At 40.2% G+C, this 26,857-nt stretch overlaps 1 protein-coding gene across 2 annotated transcripts in view; it reads left to right on the top strand.

Moving 5' to 3' along the window:
• The window catches only part of LOC122549408 (ras-related protein Rab-3C), a 184,065-nt gene that overhangs the window by 10,839 nt on the left and 146,369 nt on the right, over nucleotides 1–26,857 (top strand). For both annotated transcript variants that reach the window (XM_043689200.2, XM_043689190.2), the window contains exon 2: nucleotides 1,142–1,369. In XM_043689200.2, coding sequence (XP_043545135.1) covers nucleotides 1,142–1,369 — 228 coding nt within the window. The remainder of the gene's footprint in view (nucleotides 1–1,141; nucleotides 1,370–26,857) is intronic.

The following is a 26,857-nucleotide window of genomic DNA, read 5'->3' as shown; positions in this document are numbered from 1 at the left end:
AGTGTCAACTGCATCCTTGTGGATATGGAGTCCCATGTAGACCAGATAAGGTAAGGATGGCACATTTCCTTCTCTAAGGTATGTTAGTAAACCAGGTTTTTACAACAATCACTTTCAGTTTAATAGCATCATTACTGAGACAGATTTATATTCCAGATTTATAAAATTTTCACCCAACTTTGTAGTGGGTTTGAGCTCATGCTCCCAGAGCTTTAGGATGCTCCTTTGTACTACTGGCCCAGTGGTATTATCACTACATCATCACCTCCCCTAAAACATGCCCCCCAGTGGTTGGAACTCAAACATTGATTTTCTGGAAATATTTTAATGACTTAGACTTGGATGTCCAGGCCAGGATTCCAAAGTTTACAAAACTTTATAAGTATGATGAACTGGAGGGATTATAGAATGGAAAACGTACTGGGTAGAATGGAGAAATGGATGATGAAACTTGACATAGATATATTTTTGGCATGAAGAATGAAGAGGACAGTACAAGCTTAAAGATTATAATTTTAAATGGGTTGCAGGAACAGAGGGAACTGGGGGTTTATGTGCACAGATCACTCAAGATGGCAATGCTGTTTGGGAAGTGGTTGAAATGCATCCAGGCTCTTGTTCCTAATACATGGAGATGTGCAATACAAAAACAAGGAAGTTATGACTAATCTTTATAAAACATTAATTGAATCACTGTGCAATTCTGGGCACAGTACTTTAAGAACAGTGTAAAGGCTTTTGAGAGGGTTCAGTGAAAATGTACAATTGCTTCACGGTTACCTTCCATTGTAAGGCTAAACTGGGATTGTTCTTAAAGACATGAGAGGATATTTGACAAGTGTTCAAAATCAAAAGAGGTCTACTGAGAGTTGAGTAATAGAACACCCAGATGCAAAGTGATTTTCAAATAAACCCTGATGACATAAGACAAATCACACAATTATAATCTAGGCTTTTCACTGTTAACCAATAGTTGAATTACTACAGGTTTGGTAAATTGTGATTTTATTTTATTTCCATCTTTCTTTTTATTTGTAAACTTCTGTGGTCTTTTGTATAAATCGTTTTCACAAAGAGAACAACAATGTAATATACTTGGATCAGTCGGCATTTTGAAAGTATTTTTTAATCTATCTTCCAGATGGCATCTACACAAGATTCTCGATATGGCCAGAAAGAAACAGCTGACCAGAACTTTGACTACATGTTCAAATTACTGATCATTGGCAATAGTAGTGTTGGGAAGACCTCATTTCTTTTCCGCTATGCTGATGATTCCTTTACATCTGCCTTTGTGAGCACTGTGGGCATCGACTTCAAAGTAAAGACGGTTTACCGGAATGAAAAGAGGATTAAGTTGCAAATTTGGGTAAGTTTACACCTATGGTTTAAATACAGCCTCCTCTAACTCTGCAGTTCAGTGAGAATCTTACTTTATAATTTTTGTTTGGTATTTCTATAAATCATTCATGACTAAAGTTTTAAAATTTGTGGGATACTTTAGTAAAGTGTTTGCAAGGTATTAATGGCTGTTGCCTATGGGTAACTAAGTAGAGTGTATCCATTTTGTCACTGAAAGGAGACACACACCATTTCCCATTTTTTCTCTTTCTGCACATTAAACTAGTGAATTAAATCCTGAGTAGTAGTAATCCACTGAACAGCTAAGTCATGTTTGTAACATGAAGTCTTAAGGTTGAAGAGCATTGATTCAATCATGTTTGAAGAAATAAGTAGAAAGTCTGGCTTATAATGAATTTAAAACACAAAGAGACCAAAAGACAATTTTCTTTCAAAATGGAGTGATAAGTAGTTTTCTTCAATTTGTTTTTTTTTGGTCCTGTAATATAGACTTTTATTGAGTTCTGTCAAAACTGGAATTATAATTTGGCAACTTTAATTATATTCCAGCACCCTTCTTCTTTAACCCTAATGTTTTGTTTAACTATATTCAAAGAAAATCTCCTGGAAAGTGAAATTCAAATAAATAATCACAACATGCAGTTTAACAGTCTGAACAGCAGACTTTCTCTGCACTATTTGTTACCTAGTTACTCTTAACCTTGGGAGAGTGACTCAGCTGGGTGCACCCTCATCAACATCTTCAAGTAGAAATGAAAATAATTTTTTTTAAAATTAAAAAGCAATATTAAGAAAACATTGTTTGCACGTTAAATATGAAATACTTTCCTTGTGAAAATCATCTGATATTTCCACGCACATAATTATTGGTGAGGAAAATAAAGACTCAAGATTTGCATGTCTGTGAGAGAAAAATAGCTTTTTGCTGACATGGTAAACTGTAATTTTGTTTGTTTTTGAAGGAATATGAGCAGATTTTTCATTAAATCTAGAAACAAACATGCAACATATGTTCAGCAACAGCAATAGACATACCTGCCTATAAAGCCCTGTGTCTGCTCAGCGTCAATGCTCTGACGCCAATGGATAATTTCATTATAAAAGCACAAAGACTCAGATTAAGTCATTTTCCTTATTAGACCAACTGTTTCTCTTCAGTCTGCACGAACTTTCTGTTGCATGCTCTCTGGTTTTAAGAAAAATTGAATTATTATGCATCTGCTTTACTGGATCATACTGCAATGTGGATATTTGTAACATCAGTCAATAACTGAACAGTTTTTAATGTTGCTATAAGCTCAAATGTAAATCATACTCAAAATTAGGTTGGATGACAATTCATATACAACATGTTGACAAAAATCAATCCTATTTAACATTTAGTTCAGTCAGCATTTTATTAAATCACCAAATAATAATTGTCAATGTCAAGTGATATTATTTTAACTTTTTAATTGCATCCTCTTACACTGAAGCTCTTATTTTTGTTGACGTAACTGATATCCTGTTCCATATCATCCAGAAACTGAAAATGCATTTTGCGTAAAACCCCTCTCTATTCTGTTTGATTGGATCAGATTGTGTGGTCAGTAGAAAAGCAATAGTGCTCATCACTGACCTTTCAAAATGTTGCCTACAAAAATCTAGTCATTTCTGTGGAGCAGTCTTCCCTCTTCCAAATGGTAGTTTACTTTGACTTCGTGCCAGATTTAATTTCCAGATGTGCCACAAGCAATGAAGTGAGCAAACAGAATAAAGAGAGGACAGGTCTTTTCAGAGGTATTCCCAAGTAGTTGCTGCCATTGTCCTTCTCCAAAGCGTTTGTGGGCTGACTGGGTGCTATCTAAAGATCTTTGGTGAATTTCTGCAGTGCATCTCATCTGGCTTCTGAGTTCACAACTTGTAGTTTAAAAAAGCTATTAAAAGATTATTTGTGGAGTTCAATTAAAAGTTTGTTTCATCCTAGGAGGGATAAGCCACCTGAGGATATTTAAAAGCTTTGAATGGGCTTCATGAATGGGAGCTATATTAAATTGTTAGAATTTTAATTTTATTTGATCTTCATATGTCTCCTGAGGTCTGCCAGTTATGGATGTTGGATGCTATGGAATAATGTTGGCAGGGAGGTGAGGTAACATGGAGATCAGTGGGGATATGAGTTGGATTTGAAGTGGCATGGGACTAGGTGGGGTGAGGGGGGAATGGAGGTTAAGTAATCTTATGATTTCGAAAGCAACTGTGATGAAGTCCCAGAGAATTAATGACAGGCTTCTAACCAGTGTGCATCAGTGCTTGCCTACTCCATTGACTGCCAAGGATCTGCTTCCTACGTCAGTGTGCCTGACTGTCACACACCTCCTCTATGTAAAAATTTCATTTTATGTGACTCTTTAAAGAAAGACAGGCCTGCCAAATCAGGTTTCCTCTTTGATAGTAAAAATCTGGCTGTAATTATAAAAGAAGTTTGTTTTTACCATTAACACGTGGCTTGGTAATTACACTCTGGTAAGAAGTCATTATTGTACCTGTAGAAGGGTGTAGAATCATTCACAGTAACTTGTGAATTTCCACATTATTCTGTGCACATAAGAATTCCAAGTTGCTGTTATTTCTGTGGTATAATGAGAATTCATGCAGTCAGTTTCACAATCATTACTATGCAAAACCTAGGGCACTGTATTCAAATTAACTACGTTCACAAATGCATTAAAATGCATATGGAGGAGTTTATATACATGTGTGTTACAAGTACAACTGGGGACAATTTTCTTTCCCTTTATGTAGTTAAACTACAATAGAGTAAAATGGGACAATCTGGACATTTCTGTCAGTAAAACGATAAGCCCATAGGTTATAGGAGCAGAATTAGGCTATTTGGCCCATTAAGTCTGCTCCACCATTCAATCATGGCTGGTATGTTTATCAAACACATTCTTCTGCCTTCTCCCATAACCCTTGATCCCCTTAGTAAGAATCTATCAATCCCTGTCTTAAATACCCTCAATGACTTGGCCACAGCAGCCTTCTGTAGCAATGAGTTCTACAGTGTCACCACCCTTTGACTGAAGAAATTCCTCCTTGTCTCAATTCTAAGAGGTCATCCTGTCACTCTGAAGCTGAGGCTAACATTCTTTACTTGCAAATTATGTTAGTAGAAATTAATGTAGTGTAAATGTATGAAATGTTGTCTTAAAGTTTATCAATTTGAATTCACTTCAGTTAATTTGCTAAAATGTAATTGTTTTTTGCTGAACGACCATACTAGTAATTTAACATATTTTGGAGCAGAATAGCTTAATCTACAGTATTATTAATCCATTCAAATCTTCATGATTTTGCAAACATTGAGAAAAATCAATTACAGCAATAGCACTGAAACAACTAAATTAAAGGCCAGACATTAATTGGGAAGGCACCTTATTTTGTGAAATGAAATTCTTCCATATTTAGTGTATGACATTTAAGTTTCAAAACTGTGAACTGAGATTAATTTTTCAATAGAACATAGAACATAGAACAATACAGCACAGAACAGGCCCTTCGGCCCACAATGTTGTGCCGAACATTTGTCCTAGCTTAAGCACCTATCCAATTGCCGCTTAAAGGTCACCAATGATTCTGATTCTGACTCTGCCACTCCCAACGGCAGCGCATTCCATGCCCCCACCACTCTCTGGGTAAAGAACCTACCCCTGACATCCCCCCCATACCTTCCACCCTTCACCTTAAATTTATGTCCCCTTGTAACACTCTATTGTACCCGGGTAAAAGTCTCTGACTGTCTCTGACTGGGCGGCACGGTGGCACAGTGGTTAGCACTGCTGCCTCACAGCGCCGGAGACCCGGGTTAATTTCCCGCCTCAGGCGGCTGACTGTGTTGAGTTTGCACGTTCTCCCCGTGTCTGCGTGGGTTTCCTCCGGGTGCTCCAGTTTCCTCCCACAGTCCAAAGATGTGCAGGTCAGGTGAATTGGCTTTGCTAAATTGCCCGTAGTGTTAGGTAAGGGGTAAATGTAGGGGTATGGGTGGGTTGCGCTTCGGCGGGTCGGTGTGGACTTGTTGGGCCAAAGGGCCTGTTTCCACTCTGTAATGTAATGTAATCTAATCTACTCTATCTATTTCCCTGATCATCTTATAAACCTCTATCAAGTCACCCCTCATCCTTCGCCGTTCCAATGAGAAAAGGCCTAGCACGCTCAACCTATCCTCGTACGACCTATTCTCCATTCCAGGCAACATCCTGGTAATTCTCCTCTGCACCCTCTCCAAAGCTTCCACATCTTTCCTAAAATGAGGCGACCAGAACTGCACACAGTACTCCAAATGTGGCCTTACCAAGGTCCTGTACAACTGCAACATCACCTCACGACTCTTGAATTCAATCCCTCTGCTAATGGATGCTAATACACCATAGGCCTTCTTACAAGCTCTATCCACTTGAGTGGCAACTTTCAAAGAGCTATGAACATAGACCCCAAGATCCCTCTGCTCCTCCACCTTACTAAGAACCCTACCGTTAACCCTGTTTTCCGCATTCTTATTTGTCTTTCCAAAATAGACAACCTCACACTTGGCAGGGTTGAACTCCATCTGCCACTCCTCAGCCCATCTCTGCATCATATCTAAGTCCCTTTGCAGCCGACAACAGCCCTCCTCACTATCCACAACTCCACCAACCTTCATATCGTCTGCAAATTTACTGACTCACCCTTCGACTCCCTCTTCCAAGACATTAATAAAAATTACAAACAGCAGAAGACCCAGAACTGATCCCTGCGGAACTCCACTTGTAACTGGGCTCCAGGCTGAATATTTACAATCTACCACCACTCTCTGACTTCGATCGGTTAGCCAGTTCTCTATCCAACTGGCCAAACTTCCCACTATCCCATGCCTCCTGACTTTCCGCATAAGCCTACCATGCGGAACCTTATCAAATGCCTTACTAAAATCCATATACACTACATCTACTGCTCTACCCTCATCCACATGCTTGGTCACCTCCTCAAAGAATTCAATAAGACTTGTAAGGCAAGACCTACCCCTCACAAATCCATGCTGGCTGTCCCTAATCAAGCAGTGTCTTTCCAGATACTCATAAATCCTATCCCTCAGTATCCTTTCCATTACTTTGCCTACCACCGAAGTAAGACTAACTGGCCTGTAATTCCTGGGGTTATCCCTTTGAACAGGGGCACAACATTCGCCACTCAACAGTCCCCTGGTACCACCCCCATTGACAGTGAAGACGAAAAGATCATTGCCAACAGCTCTGCAATTTCCTCTCTTGCTTCCCACATAATCCTAGGATATATCCCGTCAGGCCCGGGGGACTTGTCTATCCTCAAGTTTTTCAAAATGCCCAACACATCTTCCTTCCTAACAAGTATCTCCTCTAGCTTACCAGTCCGTTTCATACTCTCCTCTTCAACAATACGGTCCCTCTCATTTGTAAATACTAAAGAAAAGTACTCATTCAAGACCTCTCCTATCTCTTCCGACTCAATATACAGTCTCCCACTACTGTCCTTGATCGGACCTACCCTCGGTCTCATCATTCTCATGTTTCTCACATACGCATAAAAGGCCTTGGGGTTATCCTTGATCCTACACGCCAAAGAGTTTTCAAGCCCTCTCTTAGCTCTCCTAATCCCTTTCTTCAGCTCCCTCCTGGCTGTCCTGTATCCCTCCAACGCTCTGTCTGAACCTTGTTTCCTCAACCTTATGTAAGCCCCCTTCTTCCTCTTTACAAGACATTCAACCTCCCTCGTCAACCAAGGTTCCCCCACACGACCATCTCTTTCCTGCCTGACAGGTATATACATATCAAGGACACGTCGTATCTGTTCCTTGAAAAAGTTCCACATTTCAACGACATCCTTCCCTGACAGCCTATGCTCCCAAATTATGCTCCTCAGATCCTGTCTTGCAGCATCGTATTTACACTTCCCCCAATTGTAAAACCTACCCTGTTGCACGCATCTATCTCTCTCCATAACCAAGGTGAAAGTCACAGAATTGTGGTCGCCATCACCAATGCTCACCCACTAACAAGCCCATCACTTGTCCTGGTTCGTTACCAAGCACCAAATCCAATATGGCCTCCCCTCTGGTCGGACAATCTACATACTGAGTTAGAAAAGCTTCCTGGACACACTGCACAAACACAGCCCCATCCAATCTACTTGATCTAAAGAGCTTCCAATCAATATTTGGGAAGTTGAAATCGCCCATGACTATTACCCTGTGGCTTTTGCACCTTTCCAAAATCTGTTTCCCAATCGTTTCTCCACATCTCTGCTGCTATTGGAGGGCCTATAGAAAACCCCCAACAAGATGACTGCTCCTTTCCTATTTCTGACTTCAGCCCATACTACCTCCAAAGGCAGATCCCCCTCGAACTGCTTTTCTGCAGCCATTATACCATTTCTAATTAGCAACGCCAGCCCCCTCCTTTTTTACCACCCTCCCTAATCTTACTGAAACATCTGTAACCAGGAACCTCCAACAACCATTCCTGTCCCTCTTCTATCCACATTTCCGTAATGGATACAACATCGTAGTCCCAAGTACCGATCCACGCCTTAAGTTCACCCACCTTATTTCTGATACTCCTTGCATTGAAGTATACGCACTTGAACCCACTTCAATCTTTGCAACAATTATCTGTACCTTTTATGTAAGAAGTTCTTGATGGTTCTAAGTATTAGTTTTTGCTGCCTGTGATTGATTTAAAATAATCTTCATTTAGATTTCATTTTTGCATCCTGGATATAGAGTTGTTTCCTAACTGTCAAATGCATTCAGGGAACACTCTACTATTGAGATTTATGCAAAGATTAAACTTGGAGTGTAAAGTGGGTGCTGAGCATTGTATAGATTCATAAATGCAATTTAAGTGAGAGTGGTTTCAATCATCTTGCCTTTGCTGCTTCTGAATTCAGGCTACGTTTACATCATAATTACAATATCAGTGTGAGTTCAAATCTCTTTGGACCTTCATTATAGTTCAATTTATATTGTATTGTTTGTTAATAATTAACAAACCACAATGAGTGTTGTTCAATTTAAAAAAAACAACTTGACACACCTTGAGTGTTCTATTATGATTAAGCTTACTGGTCTGACTTCTATTGACTCAGTCAAGTTTACAGTTGATTTTAAGTGTTGGACGTTGAAAATCAGTGCACTGAAACACAAATAACCCAACCCACTGCATGGTTATTTTGTTATAGGTTGTATAAATTTAATCTAAGAAGGTTTGTCTCAGTCTGCGGTTTGCACAGCTAAAATTAAGATGTTATGAAATGTCATTTTTTAAAATAATTCTTGTGCTTACTAGCTTGGGAAAATGAAAAGGCAGTTTTTTGCAACATTAATCATTATTTCCAAAATCTGGTGGAGCAAGCTATTTAAGTGAAGTATTTATTCCAAACAATCACTTTTAAAATGGAATAATTATTAAAATCTTCCAGAATTTAAGAGCAAGTTTTAGAATATTCTACAATATACTTTTCACAGAGATTAGATTTCTTACAATATAGAAATAGGCCATTTGGCCCAACAAGTCCACACCAACCCTCCAAAGAATAACCCATCCAGATCCATTCCCCTACCCTATATTTACTAATGCACCTAACACTATGGGCAATTTAGCATGGAGAATTCACCTGACCTGCACATCTGTATATTGTGGGAGGAAACCAGAGCACCTGGAGGAAACTAACACAGGCATGGGGAGAATGTGCAAACTCCACACACAGTTGCCCGAGGCAGGAATTGAACCTGGGTCCCTGGTGCTGTGAGGCAGCAATGCCAACCACTGAGTCACCATGCCGCCCAACTGTGTATGTTATATTTTGTTTGGTAATATTCAGTTTTAATAGGACTAATGCCTAACAGCCTTTTTGATTTACTCTGAAGCTATATTCATTTACGTCCTGTGGGAACAAATCAGCTCGTCTCACTCTTCAGTCATTTCCCAGAGTACTCATTTGAAAATCACAATTGAATTGGCCTCCATCATAAATATCAAGCCTTACTCTAAATCCATTCATGTATATGCTTCCACTATTCCAATCTAACAATAAACACCAATTGCCATTGCCTGTGAAGAAGATTCTGCTTAGTTCTTCAGAGGATATGTTAGTGGCTACTTAGTCCTTTTCTTCCAAACTCATCTATGCTGTTTGACTCTTCTTAAATGTAAATCCCTGTTAGATATTGTTTATTCATACACACGATGTGGACACTGCTGACAAGGCTTACATTTATTAACTATCCATAATCACTCTGGAAAAAGTAATCATGAACAGTCTCCTTAACAAATAAAGGGTTTGCGTAATAAGTTCAGCAGACAGTTCTGAACTGTGTAGGCCAGTCTCTACTGGATAGTAGATTTCCTACCCTTGAAGGAAATTGATAATACAGATTTATTTTTTTTGCAAAAAAACTAATAGTTACATGTAACTATACTGGTGGTTATACTGACTTTTTTTAATTCCAGGTTTTCGATTTGATTAATCGAATTAAAATCTTAGCAGCTTTTTTGGGATTTGAACTCATGGGCCTGATTTTAATTCTGTGTGAACAAATCAGATTTGAATGAACTGGAATCTCACTCAAATGTTTAGATCATCAATCCAGGCTTCTGGATTACAAATCCAGTAATTTAACCATCCTCCACATAGTTTTTCCTTTTCCAGAACAAAGTATCCTGTCCTGCTCAATCTGTCCTCTTGGGTAGGCCATAAGAACATCAGAAATAGGAACAGGCATAAGCTGTTCAGCCCCTCAACCCCACTTCACCATTCAACAGGATCATGGCTAATGTGACAGTCCTCCAGTCCACTTTCCTGCATTTTCCCCATTACCTATGATTCCCTTATTGAGCAAGAGCCTGCCCCACGGCTCTCAGTGGCAAGGAGTTCCAAAGACTCTCAACCCTCTGAGAAGAAAGTCCCTCATCTGAAATTGGCCCCCTTTTATTCTGAGACTATGCCCTCTGGTCCTAGATTATCACATGAGGGGAAACAGCCCCTCGGCATTTATCCTGTTAAGATCCTTAAGAATCTGATATGTTTCCACAAGACCACCTCTGATTCTTCTTCTAAACTTCAGTGAGTAGAGTCCTAACATGATTAGCCTTTGCTCATAAGATAACCCCTCCATACCAGAGGTCATCCTAGTGAACCTGCCCTGAACTGCCTCCAATTAAATTATATTGCTCCTTAAACAAAAGGACCAAAACTACTCTCAGTACTCCAGATGTGGTCTCATTAGCACCCTGTGCAGTTGCAGTAAGACTTTCCAACCGCCTTGAAATAAGAGCCCATGTTTCATTGGGCTTCCTGAATACCTGCTGTGTCTCTGAGCTAGCTTTCGATGTTTCATACACAAGTATCCCCCCAAATTTCCTTTGTGTTGCAGCTTCCTGCAATTCTCCATTTAAATAATACTCTAGATACATCTAGATACATGATTCCTGAAGAAGGGCTTATGCCCGAAACGTCGATTCTCCTGCTCCTTGGATGCTGCCTGACCTGCTGCGCTTTTCCAGCAACACATTTTTCAGCTCTGATCTCCAGTATCTGCAGTCCTCACTTTCTTCTAGATACATCCAATCTTTATAAATATTTTCTACATTTCTTCAATCGCTTTTTTTAATTTTAGCGATGAGATCTACACACTTTACTGAAGTTGGGGTCTATCCAAAAAGTTTCTATCATAATTTTAAAATGTCTTTTCACTTTAGTGTTCATGTATTCCTTCAGAAAAAAGCCTCAAAGCATTTAAGATCTTTTCAACTCCTGTGGCTAATTTTAGTGATGTATGTATCTGTTATCTCAGATGTATTTCTTTCAACACTCCATCTGGGTTTTTGCCTGCCAGGGAATACATGGCCTTTTATTCCTCCTGCCAAAATAAACCATCTCACTCTTTATTAATCCACCCACACTGCAGCTTGCCTAAGTCCTTTTAACATTTTAACTATGGTCTTCCATACCATTAGTTACTTCCTATATTATGGCTAAACTTGAAAATCCTTCATTCTGTGAAATGACTTACAACATTGTGTTAATGGAAGGTTCTATATTGCAAATAGATTCTTTGTTTCATATTCCCAATTTGATATCATCTGTAATTTTACTCCATTTTAATCCTGACCACTATTATAAACAACAATAATGGCAGAGCCCTGAGTGACCCCATTTCCCACTTTCTGACATTCCAAAGAACTTCAAAATGCTTCTGTTTTAATGCTCCATCGACTTCTGTCAATCCATTCTGCTATCAAACCCCCTGATTCTGCACAGTCTGTGCTTGTCAATCTAAGCCATATTTTTGAAAGGCTCTGGAAGTCCATATTTATCACATCTATTGTATTTCAGTTGCCTTTTTTGTTTTTATTTCAAAAACACAAGGTTGGTTAAAGATTGCAAAAGTATTTTCTTGCGTAAATGTTAATACAGTGTTTCATTTGTAGGTATTCCAAAACTAGGGACCATAAATATAAAATAAGCAGAAACTACTTTTTTGTTTGAAAGGGCTTGGGTTTCACTGGCTAGGCCAGTATTTATTGTCTGTCCCTAACTGCTCTTGAGAAGATGGTGGTGAGCTGCCTTTTTAACCTGCTGCTGGCTATGTCCTGTAGGTAAACACACAGCACAGTTAGGGAGGGCGTTCCAAGATTTTGACCCAGCAACAATCAGGGAATGATGATATAGTTCCGAGTCAGAATAATGTTGGCTTGGCTGAGAACTTGCAGGAGTTGGTATTCCCTTGTGTCCACTATCTTTGTATTTCTGGATTTGGATTTGGATTTGGAAGATGCTAACAAAAGCAATTCTGTAAATTGCTGAAATTATAGATGGCACTTAATGTTGCAATTGTGGAGGAGGGAGTGACTGTAGGTGTGATGCCAATCAAGTGGGCTGCTTAGTGCTGGATGGTGGCAAGATGTGTTGTCAGAGCTTCATTCATCCAGACAATTGGCAAATATTCCATCACATTCCTGACTCTAATTCCTGCCATATGACCTGCTCTTGTGACCACGGTATTTGTATAGCTTTTAGGGTTCCATTTCTGTCAGTGATAACTCTGGATAACTCAGCGGGGTTTCAGTAATGGTATTATTATTGAATGTTAAGGGGAGTTACTTAGATTCTCTTGTTGGTGATGGTTATTGCTTGGCACCTGTATGGTGGGAATGTTGCTACTGATTATTTTCAGTAAACCAGACAGCATTTTCGAGAGATCTTGAATGGTTTGTTGAGTATTTACAACATTTTTGGTTCATATTGCAGATTTCCAGCATGGCCAATATTTTACTTTTGATCACAAATTAAGGGATAGATACGAATCAATTGAATGAATCATTCAGGAGAAACTATTCATTCGGAGAATGGTTGGATTTTCGAATTTGCTACATTTTGAAATAATTGAGGAGAATAGCATAAATGCCATTAAATGGAAGACATAGGACATAAATAGTTACAAGAGACAAAGGATTGAGCGGTAGAGAGAAATGAAGGAAGGAAGATCAAGTCGAGCACAATCACTGTCAAAAAGTAGTTGGATTGCATGGCTTATTTCTGGCTTTTATATTTATGCAATTGTCTTATACTATAATAGTTGCTTCTTTGGAAAAGTCTTTAATAAAAACTGAGTCAACATATATATTCAGTCCTCTTACCATTCAAGTATCATCTCCTGTAAGCTTACCTGAAATGTCAACTTCAGAGAAGCGGTCCGTTTCTAACTGAATAGCTCAGAAGATGGATAGTCCGTGTGATTGATTGCCTATGGGCAGTTTGGACAGCTAGTGATGAAAATAATGTAAAGGAGAGAAAAGAAAACATAAAAGATGATCCTTTTACAATTCATTCTCCTATAGAAGGATGTAGAGTTGTGCTGGAGAGGAACAGAAATGCAGAAAAGTGAAAAGTAAATTACTCCTTTTATTGCTATGTGAAGTAAAATAAATTTTCTGTGTATTTTCTTGCCATTTCCACTTGACTGTTTTGAAACCTCATTCAGGGTATGGATTTGAATGCTTTGAGTATGCTTTGTTTTGTTGAAGTGGTTGTTTACTTGTGTGTGTCTTGACAATTTACTGACATTGCTTATGCATCAAGTTGAGCTACAATGCTTATGCTGGGTAACAGGTGAGAAGACAATTGAACATGTGTCTGTTCTGCTGTCAGTGATAACTTAAATAGTTCAATCATCTCAATCTGTTCTTTTTACATTTAAATAATTTATACTGGACTTGCAATTTCCATGAAGTTCACCATTGCATGTTATAAGTGAAGAATGCAAATAAAGATTGCTTAAATAAATGGGAAACATTATTAAACTGTCAACATTATAGAGACTTTTAAAAAAAAATTCTTTACCTTTTTTTAATCTTGATAATGACAGTTCCTACATAGGAGAAACAGAATGCTGCCAGCATGTTTTGCATCTATTCAATTGTATATCAGCTTTACTATATTTCTACAGATCCTAACACATTGCTAAATACATTATTATCAGGCAGGTGCATGTGTATATGGAATACTGGCTTCTATATCAAGGAGTAACAGGACGTTTCCGACCTGACAGCACTGTACATAAAATTGGTGCAGACTGAGCAAGCATGTTCATACTCATTTATCTCACAGTCATAAAAAAAGCAAAGTATATTGATGTTGGAGATCTGAAATCAAGAGTGCTGGAGAAACACAGAAGGGTCAGACCAGACTCTAATTGTTAACTCCATTTCTTTGCCCGCAGGTGCTGCCAGACCTACTGAGTTCCTCCAGCATTTTCTGGTCTCATAACATGGTTACACAGTCCCTCAATCATGTTTTTCATCAGGCATAGTGCAGTTTCTGAAGCTCACTATTGCAAGGTGATTTCAGCTGATTTTAGAGGAAAACAGGACTGTTTCGTATATGTCTACTGTATTCCAATGTATTATAAAAGCGACTTATGCTTTCTGTCACAACTGAGGCATCACATCTGCTAATACACATTTCTCTGTCCCATTTTAAAATCTTAATAAACACATGAACATTTCAGTGGGCAAAAATATTCTCTAGAAACATAGTACAAGAGTCATGGGGTTGAGACCCCACCTATTTGCAGAAATAATGGCAATTACAATGACTTAATGAGGCTTGATAATCATAGCCTTTTTCTCAATGGAATGCCTGTCATAATTTAAGTTTTCTATCCTGAGAACAAAATCTCTTAATTTGGGAGAGAGAAGCCTGTATGTATAGGTATAAATGTATGTGCATTTTCATCTCATTGATTACCAACTTGTTGTCTTAGCTACCCCTTTTGCAAATAATGTGTGCCTAATCAGGAAACTCAATGCTTCAAAAATTCAACAGCAAAACCCTAGCAGCTAGCTGTTGAGTTGAGGCCTCAACCTCCAGTCCAGGTGAATTCACAGCTATGCCAACCATCCTCCTTCACTTCAGATGCAACCAGTACATAATTGAGCATGAGGACTTACTCGTCCTTACAACCACCCAACTAAGCAACCGCGTACCACCAGCACAGGAATATCAGCTTCATGCTCGCAGGCTCGCTTGGCCAGCAGAATCTCTGGCAGAGGTTTCAGATTAGCAGGCAGCGACAGCCAGTAGCTTCTGGTTCAGAGGGAAGACTTTGACGTGGAGGGGAAAACTGCATTAATATTGTAGGCGAAGCAGCAGCTGATGCGGCAAACAATTGTTTGCCTGTGAGAAGGAAAGGGAAGCTATCTTTAGTGGGGCAACAGGGGACTCCAGTCAGTTAGGGTGGCCGACTACAATCCATTCAGAAGCTGGGCCATTCATAATCTGGTGTAGTTGGCCATGAACAGTCGGATAGGAGACAGTGAGGACTGCAGATCAGAGACTGCACTCTGGAGATCAGAGTTGAGTGGGGAGCTGGAAAAGCACAGCAGGTGAGGCAGCATCTGAACAGCAGGAATCGACATTATAGGGCAATAAGCCCTTCATCACGAATGAGGCTTGTGGGCCGGGGGAGCTGAGATAAATGGGAGGGGAGTGCAGCTGGGGGGAAGGTAGCTGAGCATGCATAGGTAGATGAAAGTGGAGGAGAAGGTAATAGGTCAGAGAGGAGGGTGGAACAGATAGATGGAAAAGATGATGGACAGGTAAAGAGGACGGTGCCAAATTGGAAGCTTGGGACTGGGATAAGGTGGGGGGATGCAGAGGGGAAATGAGGAAATTCACATTAATCCCATGTAGTTGGAGGGTCCTGAGGTGGAAGATAAGGCGTTCCTCCTCCAGGCATTGAGAGGTTAGAGTTTGGCAATGGAGGAGACCCAGGACCTGCATGTCCTTGAGGGAGTGGGAGTGGGAGTTGAAGTGGTTTGGCCAAGGGGCGGTGGGGTTGGTTGGTGCGGGTGTCCCAGAGATATTCTCTGAATCATCCGTAAGTTGGCGTTCTGCCTTCCTGATGTAGAGGAGACCACATCGGGTGCAACTGACACAGAAGATGACATTTGTGGAAGTACAGGTCGATTTCTGTTGGATGTGGAAGGATCCTTTGGGGCCTTGGACGGAGGTGAGGGGAGACGTATGGGTGCAGACTTTGCACTTGCTGCAGTGGCAGGGGAAGGTGCTGGTAGTGGGCTGGTGGAGGACGTGGATCTGGCAAGGGAGTCAGAGGGAATGGTGTCTCCATCACGCAGATAGGGGTGAGGAGGGAAATATATCCCTGGTGTTGGGGTCTGTTTGTAGGTGGTGAAGGATGTGATGTATCCGGAGGTTGATGATGTCGAAGCTGCGGACCAGGGGCTTTCTGTCCTTGCCAGATCCATGCCTTCCACCAGCCCACACCCCACTACGTGCACCCTCACCTGCCACCATAGGAAGTGCAAAATCTGCCTCATTGCTGATGAAGGGCTTATGCCCGAAACATTGATTCTTCTGCTCCTCGGATGCTGCCTGACTTTGTGCTTTTCCAGCACTACACGCTCAAACATGAGCAGTCAGATGCTGGCTGAGTGAAGATCCGCACTGTTCCAGTCCAGGATTTGATCTTGTTGGTCAGTCAGTTGGGGTGGGATTAGTTAGTTGGCCAGGCAGGGTCTGTACACAGTCCTGAGGATTTTAATGTGTCAGCCCATATCGACACTAAGGCTGTCGATGGCTTAAGTCTGGGGATTGACTTCAATATACTGGGTCGCTGAGGGATTGATCAAAGTGATATGGACAATTGGAGATAGAGTGGGGCATTTCAGTATTTATAAGGATCTATATGGCCCTGGTGAGAGCGGAGGGGGTTAAAAGAAAGTTGTGGTCATTCTGGCCTTGATATGGAAAAGTGCAGAGCCAGCTAGGTCAGTAATGAGGCTGATGGGCCGTGGGAGCTGAGAGATAAATGGGAGGGGGTGGAGCTGGTGTGGGGGGAGGGGAAAGGTAGCTGAGAATGCAATAGGTAGATGAAGTGGCAGGGGAGAAAGCTAGGGTAAAGGGATTGACAGCCATGGACTCAGGGAATAAAGCGGGTATATTAATTGTCAAGTAAAATGAGGGGAGAATAAAGGGTCATTGGGGAAGAGGGATCAAAACACAATAAGAGATATGAAGAACAGGAGACATTTCATCATGAGGTATAGGTGGAGCCTGCAAATCATTGATACAAAATGAACAGTTCAAACATCCAATTGATATGGACAAAACAGCATCTAAAGTGAGAGGTTACATTAAAGCAAAGAATGGCAGACACTAAAGATCTGAAACAAACAGAAATTGTTGGAAAACCTCTGCAGGTCTGGCAGCATCTGTGGAGCGGGAAAACTGCATTAACGTTTCAAGTCCAGTGACCCTTCTTCAGAATTCAGACCTGCTGAGTTTCTCCAGCAATTTGTTTTTATTTCTGAACTGGGAGGAGGAAGTAATTGGAATGCGAAGCCTTTTAAGGACCTGTTCCAATAAAGTGGAGTCCTTTCATCTCCCAATGCTACACATCTGTTAACTCCTAGTTGAACAAAAGGTTGCAGCAGGGGAATTGGAGGCCAGGGTAAGGGTTTAGTTTTCAATGGGCATCCTCCCTTCATTGACCGACAAACATGACAAGTTTTGCAAGGCCTTCATAAGGTGTGGGAAACCCATACATCTTGCATTTAATCACTAAACCACCATAAAGTTATAGCTGGCTCTGATTTAACATGGCCAGGATTTAACCAGCAGTGTGCTGTTCTGACATTATCACCAGAACCATGTACCGCTTATTTCCCTGTCTTTTTCCAGTTTCCCAGATGAAAGAAACATGTGACTGGGCAGTAAGCAGTGCCCAGGACAGCAGAGTACATTCAGAACCCAATATCTGTGTCCCAGGGTTCTCTGATTCCACTGTCTCTGGGTTCAGGCAGGACCAAGGGCAGGGTTAAAGCTTGAACCAGGAGCCCCTGGGTTTTTGGTTCTGCCCCTCATGGCCAGGGAAACTGACAATGCAGTAGGTACAGACAATCTATGAAAGAGTCCCCTGTTTAAACAGGGCAGTTCTGTATCTGTTCTGCCAGATATCCTTACCAAAATAAAAACATAACTTTCACTGTGTATTTCATATTACAGTGGCTTCACTTTATTTACCTGTACATCATCAGTTGTTGAGATACGCTTAATCAGAGAGCTAACTGTACTATGGCACCTCATGGTTGACATATTTTGATGGTTACAGGAAGATGAGGAACATTTCTTTATTGTGGAAGAAACCATGTTGTGGCTTTGCATTTATTCTTTATGAATTTTCATGGTCGGATTCAATATTGTATGCATCGCCTTGTGGGAAATGGCTGAACATGTAGGCTGAGCTGGCCCTCTCTCCATGCATTGTAAACAACATTGTCCCATGTTGCTGAACAGAGATAATTGAAATGTAGGTGAACTCAAACTTCTGTAGGAACCCTTCTAACCAACATCCGAAGACGGTCACAAATTTGAACAGTTCTGACACTGCCCTTAATTTTGTCATTTTCTTATCATAACTGACTAATCCCACCTGTCCCCCATCACCAGGAGCTCAGATGCTTTACACCTCCATACCCCCAATAGCACCCTCTGTCCCCTCCTGGGTCCCTCTTGCACTCCTCGACTCAAATTGACAACTTCCACTGACCCTGACTCTCCAATGCCTCTATGAATGTTGCCATAAACAAGGCCCACTGATGTATATCACCTTTACACAATTATGAACTGAGTGGAACAAAATTTTCATTTGCCAATCATTTTATTTTATAGATAGGATATGATTTAAAAAGGCTTATGTCAAGGAATATGCATGGCTTGCAATGTGTTACAAGTGGGAAACCTCCACAGTTTGATGTGATGCTCAACAAGCCACTTACATTATCTCCGCATGTCAGCCCACTGTCAGGAAATCAAAATTTCACATCCTGCCCAATTAATTCCCCATTCATGGCACATTTCTAGTACTTGAGAGCTCTACATAAATGTCCCCACGGGTGTCAATAGTGAGCTCATTAGTGAGCTGAATCAACATCCCACTGACATCTAAGCAGTACCTGACTGACTTATTCTTTCTACCTCCCTTCACACTTCTTTAGATCAAACTTCATTCTCCATACCCATTGAGCAAGGTTTTTAATATTTTCTTGCATTTTGTTGTCTATTTTATGCCTCTCAATTTGATATTGCCCACAAAATTTAAAATTACAATTTTTGAGCCCAAATCATTTATGTAAATAATGAATAACACTGGTCCGAGCATTAGGTTCTTTGGAATGCTACTTTCTACCTGTCGCCAATCTCTACCATTCACCCCTATTGTGTGGCCAACTCACTATCCATTCTGTTACTTGTTCCTGACTCCACATGCTCTGACCTAGTTATTCTAATCAAAACCTTTTGAAAGTCAGGCCATATTGCATTACTCAAATACTTTGTATTTTCTTCAGACTTTACGAATATTGATCAAGTACAGCTTTCCCTCTGAGATCTGGGCTGAGCATTCCTCTATGATTTCAGTTTTTCAATATTTTCTATTATGTCTTTAAGTAAAGGTTAATTACCTTTCTGACTACCAATGTCAAGCTAATTGGTCTCTCGTTCTCTAGACTTGTTCTGTCTCAATTTTTAAATACAACAATGACATTAGAAAATGGAATAGCTAATGAACGTTTTTGTTAACATGTGTCTCTACCACTTCTTTTCTACTTTTCATTATGTGTTGATGCAATCCATCTAATTTTATCTTCAAGAAGATGGATTGATTTATTCATCATCTTACCCCTTTCTTGCCCTGGGATCCACTGAGACAAAGTAATTAATTCACATTTCTTCCATGTTACTATCATTAACTGTGAATTTATCCTATGTTCCTTTAGTTGCCCTAAACACAGCTTAAGATCAAATCAGTATAAGATATAGAAGCAGAAGTAGGCCAGTTAGCCCATTCATACTGCTCCACCATTCGGTAAGATCGTGGGTGATCTGAAAAGCCTCAACTCCACTTTCCTTCCTTAGTCCAATAATCCTCGATTTCCTTACTGATTAAAAATCAGTTCGGAGCTTTGAATATATTGAATGAGCTAGCCTCGACAGCCCTCTGGTATAAAGAATTCTCCAGATGCACCAACCTCTGACAGGACAAATCTTCCTCAACTCTGATCAACCCCTTAGTCTGAAAATATACACTTTGGTCCTCAAACCTCCCAGAAGGGGAAACAATATCTCAGCATGTTTCAATATGGTCACTTCTGATTCTTCTCCACTGAGTACAAGCTTAATTCACTCAACTTCTCCTCAGAAGAAAACCATCCAGGTTTGAAATCAATGGACATCTGCAATGGCAGTATATCTGCTCTTAGATAAGAGGCCCAAACCTGTTCACAATATTCCAGCTGTAGTCCGACTAGTGCTTTATCTAGTCTCATCAAATCCTTCCAGCTTTTATACTCCATTCCATTTGAAATAAAGGCCAACAGTCCATTTGACGTCCCAGTACCTGCTGTGCTATAGCATAAGGAGCCCAAGTTCCTCTGGGCTGCAGCATTCTGCAGTCTTTTCCCATTCAAATACTATTCCGCTTCTCTGTTCTTCTTAATTTCAATTGTATTATTTTGTATATGCTGAATATGTAACTATTTCCATTTAGGATCCTTGATAATGTAATTTTGTAGCTCCTCTCTGCTTTCCTGAGTGTCTGAAGATTTGCATAAAATGAAGTAATGTGGGTGCTGGATATCTGAAATAGAAACAGGAAGTGCTGAATAATCATATTGGACTCAAAACATTGACTCTATTATATCTTCACAAATGCTGCCAAACCTGCTGGGTTTCTCCCGTATTTTCTGTTTCTATGTCTTGCAGACATTTGTCCTAACCTCTTTCTACTTTTCCTTTTCCTGTGAACTTTAGTACATTTTGTTTATTCTTCTGTAGTATTTCATTATTGTCTAGTCTGTTCTTGCTTTTAATGGAATGTATTTCTCCTGAACTCTACTGATCTTTTTAAACATTTCCCACTGCCTATCTGTCCTTGTCCATTATTTTTTTCAAATTTACCTTCTTTAGCCTTATTATCACCCCTTCAAAATAATTAGCATTTCTCAATTCATTACTTTGGAATTTATGATGGTAAAATGGAAGGTCAAGTGCAGGTGGAAATTATACAGTGAATGGCATAACCCTTAGGAATAATGATATGAAGAGGGATCTGGGTGTGTAGGTCCTTAGGTCACTAAAGGTGCAAGTATAGGTAAATATGGCATACCTATGGCTTGCTTGCCTTCATTGGCAGGGGTATTGAGTATAAAGATAGGCAAGTTATACTGCAGCTTTATAGAACTTAAGTTAGACCACACTTGGAATATTGCATACTACCACACTAACAGAAGATTGTGGATGCTTTGGAGAGGGTACAGAAAAGGCTTACCAGGATGTTGACTGGTATGGGGAATTTTAACTAAGAAAGGTCAATTTTACCAGTTTCCTCATTTCCCTTCCCTGCACCTTATTCCAGATCTAACACTCCAACTCAGCACCACCCTCTTGAACTGTCCTACCTGTTCATCTTCCTTCCCACTATCCACTCCACCCTTCTCTCCGAATTATCAGCTTCATCTACCTATTTTATTCCCAGCTACCTTCCCCCAGCCCCCCCTTCCATTTATATCTCAGCTCCCTTGGGCAACCCTCCCATTGCCCCCCCCCACACACACACACATCTTCCTGATGAAGAGATTAAGCTCGAATCTTCAACTGTCCTCCATCCCAGATGCTACCTGACCTGCTGTGCTTTTCCAGAGACATTTTTTGTCTCTGATCTCCAGCATCTGCAATCCTCATTCTTTCCCTGGGTTTGTCTTCACTGGAACAAAGGAGGTTGAGGAGTGACCTGATAAAAGTTTATAAGATTGTGAATGGCATGGATAACATTGAAAATATGAGGCTTTTCCCCAGGGTGAAGGGGTCAACTACTAGGGGACACAGGTTCAAAGTACAGGGGGAGTAAGTTTTTAAGAGATGTGTGAGGTAGGTTTTTCATACAAAGGGTAATGAATGCCTTGAACATGCTGCCAGAGGAGGTAATGGAAGCAGACACAATAGCAGCATTAAAGAAGCGCCTGGGCGAATACATGAATAGGAAGGGAATGGAGGGATAAAAATCCTAAGTGAAGACATTTTTAGTGTGGAAGGGCAAAATAGGTCGGTGCAGGCTTGGTGGGCTAAAGGCCCTGTTCCTGTGCTGTATTGTTCTTTGTTCTTTTATACCCTAACAGATCTTTCACTTTTACCCAAATTATATTTCTGACTAAGTTCAGAATTGAAACTGCTGAAAAGTAGTAATCCTTTAAGTTCTCAATGTTATGATGTCTCTTTCCAAATTAGCCTTGTCATTGAACCAATAAGAAGGTAGTTGGGACAGTGAATAGGCTAAATGTTTGTTAAAAGGATATAGCGATAGGGCTGGCTATACTTAAACATTGAATTACTAGGCCCAGGTGGGATGATGTACTTTAGTTTGCTGAGGGATGTAAGTGTATTAATTTTGGAATTACTGAGCATACCTTCCAATTCTCCCTAGATACAGTGTGAACAACTGGAACATTGTAAATGCTGTACTTTTGTTCAAAATGTGGTATGAGAATAAACCCAACAAAATAGTAATTTTAACCATGGTATAGGGAATCTTTTGCAAATGTTAATCCAGGACAAAATTAACAGTCACACAGCCAATTAAGAAAAATCAGTACACATTTGTTAAAGGCAAATCAAATGTAACTGACTTGATTGAGCTTGTGATAAGATTATGGGGAAAGTTGATGAGGGCACTGTAGTTGTTGTGATTTATATAATTTCCAAAGGAATTTGATTAAAATTTTGCATCTTAGACTTTTCAGCAAACGTTGAAGCCCATGGAATGAAACTGTGATATCTGGGTATGAAATTAGGTAAAAAACAGGAAACATGGAATAGTGATGAGTTCAGGAGATGGGGTGTCGGAACTCGGACCACAGTTTATTGGCATACATATTAAAGACACAACACCTTTAACATTGAAGGGGGTGGTGATAGGCTTCAGAGCTCATACCAAATTGATAGAATAGGTGAATTTTGAGGTAAATGACATTTAATGCGATCAAGCATGAAGTGATTTGGTTTGGAAAAGCAGAGAGCCAATATAAAATCAACACAGAGGCCTGGGACTATATGGTCACATACAGTCCCAGGTTGAGAAAGCAGTTAAAAGTCATTAGGGGGTCCTCAGCTTTATAACTAGGAGTTTTGTGCAGAATTTTAAGATGTTGATAGGGTTTCAGGCCTGGCAAAGTTTAATAGAATTCTCCAGATAGTTTTCCCATCAATATCCATCCACCCAGAATTGAGCAGCAAACTTAGGCTCATCTATGCCTCTTATGTGGCCCACCTGTCTTTCCACTTACTAGCCAATTCCTGCCTGGCAGCTGTGGGAGATCAGGAATGAGTGAGAAGTCTTGTAAGGAAATCTATTGGAATGGGAAGGGTTGCAGCCTCCTCCATCAGACCCCTTTCCCAATCAAAGATCTCCAACCTTGGGTATTCCCAGTATTTTGCAATATAATCCCTGCCTCCTCATTACCTTCTCTGAATGAGCTCCCAAAGTAAACTGCGCCATCAGCTTCTGGCACTTAATTTTGTGGCACTGGGTGTAGTGCCAGCAGTGGCCACCACTCCAAGTGGCACTGCAGGGACAGCAGATTTGCTGACCAGCCAAGTGGGACTATCCTACTAGATGGGTGCAGAAACTCCATCTCCAGTTAAGGTGACTGCAGTGTAGATATCAGGAATGAGGGGTGTGGGAAATCCCATTGTGTGAAAAATTTTTCCTCATTGTGTGCAGGTGCAAGAAAATTATGATGAACATTTATAAAAGCCTGATTTGGCCCCAACTGGAATGTAGCATCCAGTTCAGGAAGCTGGGCTTTAGAAGGAATGTGAATACCTGAGACAGAGTGCAGAAAAAATACACAGAATTGCTACAGGGGCCTGGAACAGCTGGAGCTATTCATCTTGAAAAAGAGAAGTTTGAAAGGAGATTTGACAGACGTGTTCAAAATCATGAGAGGCCTAGTCAATGTGAATGGAGTGAAACTTCCCATTGGCAGAAGGGTTGGGAACCAAAAGATGCAAATGGATAGATGATTAACAAAATAACTAAAGTCACCATTTGGAATTATTTTTAATGCAGTGCATGGTCAGGATATAGAACACACCGCCTCAAAATGTGGTGCAGGCAGATTTAGTCATTGTTTTGTAAAGGGAATTAGATAAGCACTTAAAGGAAAACTAAATGCAGCACTATGGTAAAAAGCAGATTGTTCCAACAGAGAGCCAGCGCAGATTTGACAGAGTGAAATACCTCCTTCCATGCTTCTGTGATTTTTGATTATGCAGGGGAAAGGATGCATTGGTGGAGAGCCACAAAGTGAAATGTCAAAGCTATTTTGATAAAACTTAATAACACCAATAAAATAACTTGCCACCAATGTGAAGGCCAATTAATATACAAGAAGCTACGCAAAGCAAGTTAAAGATACTGTATAGAATAGGTTATTATCCTGAAGATTACAGTATTTCAGGTACTGTGGGCAAGCCGCACACAATTGAATAGAATAGAAATTTATTGTCACATGTACTTTTACATTAAAAATTAAAAGTGAAATACCATGAAATGTTTTAGGAGTCACCCTACCATGATGGTCTCAATGACAGAAGTCCTACATAGTAATTTTAAAAAATGTAAGATAAAGACAAAGTTCATCTCAGTTAGTTAATGGCTCCTGGGCTGGGGGAAAGCCGATTTTAAGGAACGATGGAATACCCTGAAGACACCGCCAGAACGAGACAGCCATTCTGGGCTGCTGGAATACTGGGCAGAACACCTGAAGAGCACCATGCTGGGCCAAGACCACCAGCCAGGATGCTGGAATGTGCAGAACACCAAACATGAAGAAGACTTCCACAGTGGGACAAGACCACCATGCCGGGACAGGACCACTACACTGAGCCAAGACTGCCTTTCTCCTCCTTCAGTCATCCATGCCTGCCTGCAGATCTGGAGCCTCAGCCTAGCCGGTGGATATTGGCTGGGAGACCCTGAGCTGGGGTGGAGTTGTGTCTGACTTGTCCTGGTGTTGCTGCTGCCGGAGACATTTTCCTTCACACACCATTCACCAGGCTTTACGGAAAAGAAAACTAAAAGAAGAGAGCGACAGTATCTCCTTCTTAACACAGCATATACTGGATTGGATGTAATCCACTGGAATGGAATAGATAAACTAGGCCCAATGCAAAATGATACAGCGAGTTGTAGTTAATTGAGTTGGCATAGTATTGAGTGAAATGCTGCTATGGAGAGTGCGAAAAGCCATGACAGGTCGAATGGCCCCTTACACTGCAGTAGCCATTCTGTTATTCTATATATAAAGTAACACTGCTAAATACAGTACATTGTCAAGGACATAGACAGGTTAAAAAAGTGTTTTTTACTTCACATTGAAGTTACATTTGCTTCAGTTTTATCCAAAGTGCTAGAGAAACACAGCTAGTCTAACAACATCTGTGGAGAGAAAAACAGAGTTAACGCTTTAAGTCCAGTGGCCCTTTTCTTTTTGTTTTTGTTTCAGAGTTCTAGCAACCACAGTTCTTGGTTTCTGCTCAATATGAGGTCATCCATTTTGAATTCATAGATTCGCACAGCACAAAAAAAGGTTCTTAGACCAATAGAATCTGATATAACTACAATTAAAGGTGCACAAGTCCCAATTCCCTGCACTTGTCCCATATCCTTGAACGTTATGATGTTTGACATGATCATCTGAATATTTTTTGAAAGTTGTAAAGTTTCCAGTCTCCACTATCTTCGGCAATTCAAGAAAGGTAAATCTAACTTTTTAACTAAACACTGAGAAACTGGGAACTTTGGAAAGCAAAAATATTATTTGATGTTTCAAGTGAGCAGAAATTTAAAGGAAAATTATGCTTCTGTTGCATACGGCATTAATCAGTGCTATCTGGAAAACTGTGTTCAATTTCGGGCTCCATACTGAGAAACAAATATTGGGTGTGCAGTGAAGGTTCATCAGTTGATCCTGGACTTTCAGGGGTTAAATTCAGAAGGGAGCGTGCATTGACTGGGCTTGTTTTTATTTCAACATTCACAGCATTTATTAAACATTTATATTCTCTTGCACATAGAAGATTTGAGGGGCAATTAATCAGGGTGGTTTTAATGTTAAGATATTTAGCAGCATCTGTGAAGAAACATTGAGTCGAGTATGACTCTTCTTCAGAACTGTTTCAAAGCAGTGTAATATGGGGCTCGAAACACTAACTTTGTCTGTCTGACACTACCAGACCTGCTGGGTTTCTCCAGTAGTTTATTTTTATTTCAGGTTTCCAGCATCCATATTATTTTGCTTTGATTACAATGTTAAGTGGGATTGATTTAATAGATACAACAAAAAAAAAGGAATTCTGGGTAATCCAAGATGAAGGATGGGTCAAAATGATGGCTGTAAGAGCAAATCCTGTTTGAGGTATTTTCAGTGTTGGAGATGATTTCCTTAAATTAGAAGAACAGTAATTATTGTTTTATAAGCTGTTGCATTGTTTTGGAACTTTGGGAAAAGGCGTTTTAAAAGGAGGAAGACAGACAAAGGTAGAAGCCTATTGGAAATTATTCAAACAGAGAAAGGAACCTACACTGCTGTCTGACCAAGCAGTAACCTGCATAGCTGCAGCCTTTGCTGTGAGGTTTCAAGTATCTCCTGACATCTGAGTTGGTTCAAAGAAAAATAAACACACGGTGAAATTTACAGCTGACCTTGGAGAAACTTATGTGTGGGAGCTCACTGCAGGGGAACAGCTAAGTGGCTTTTAAAAAGTGGAACCTGACTGTCTGTCTTGTGTAAATCTACAATAGTAAGTAGAGTGGGTTCATTTTGATTATAGGTTTTATTGAGATCTGTCTCTTGATTAAACT

This window comes from Chiloscyllium plagiosum, unplaced genomic scaffold, assembly GCF_037043375.1.
Source record: "Chiloscyllium plagiosum isolate Xiang-an unplaced genomic scaffold, Cpla_swu_hap1 HiC_scaffold_1, whole genome shotgun sequence".
NCBI classification, from domain to species: Eukaryota; Metazoa; Chordata; class Chondrichthyes; order Orectolobiformes; family Hemiscylliidae; genus Chiloscyllium; species Chiloscyllium plagiosum.
The sequence above is the reverse complement of the archived record's forward strand: the minus strand, read 5'-3'. Positions and strand labels throughout refer to the sequence as shown.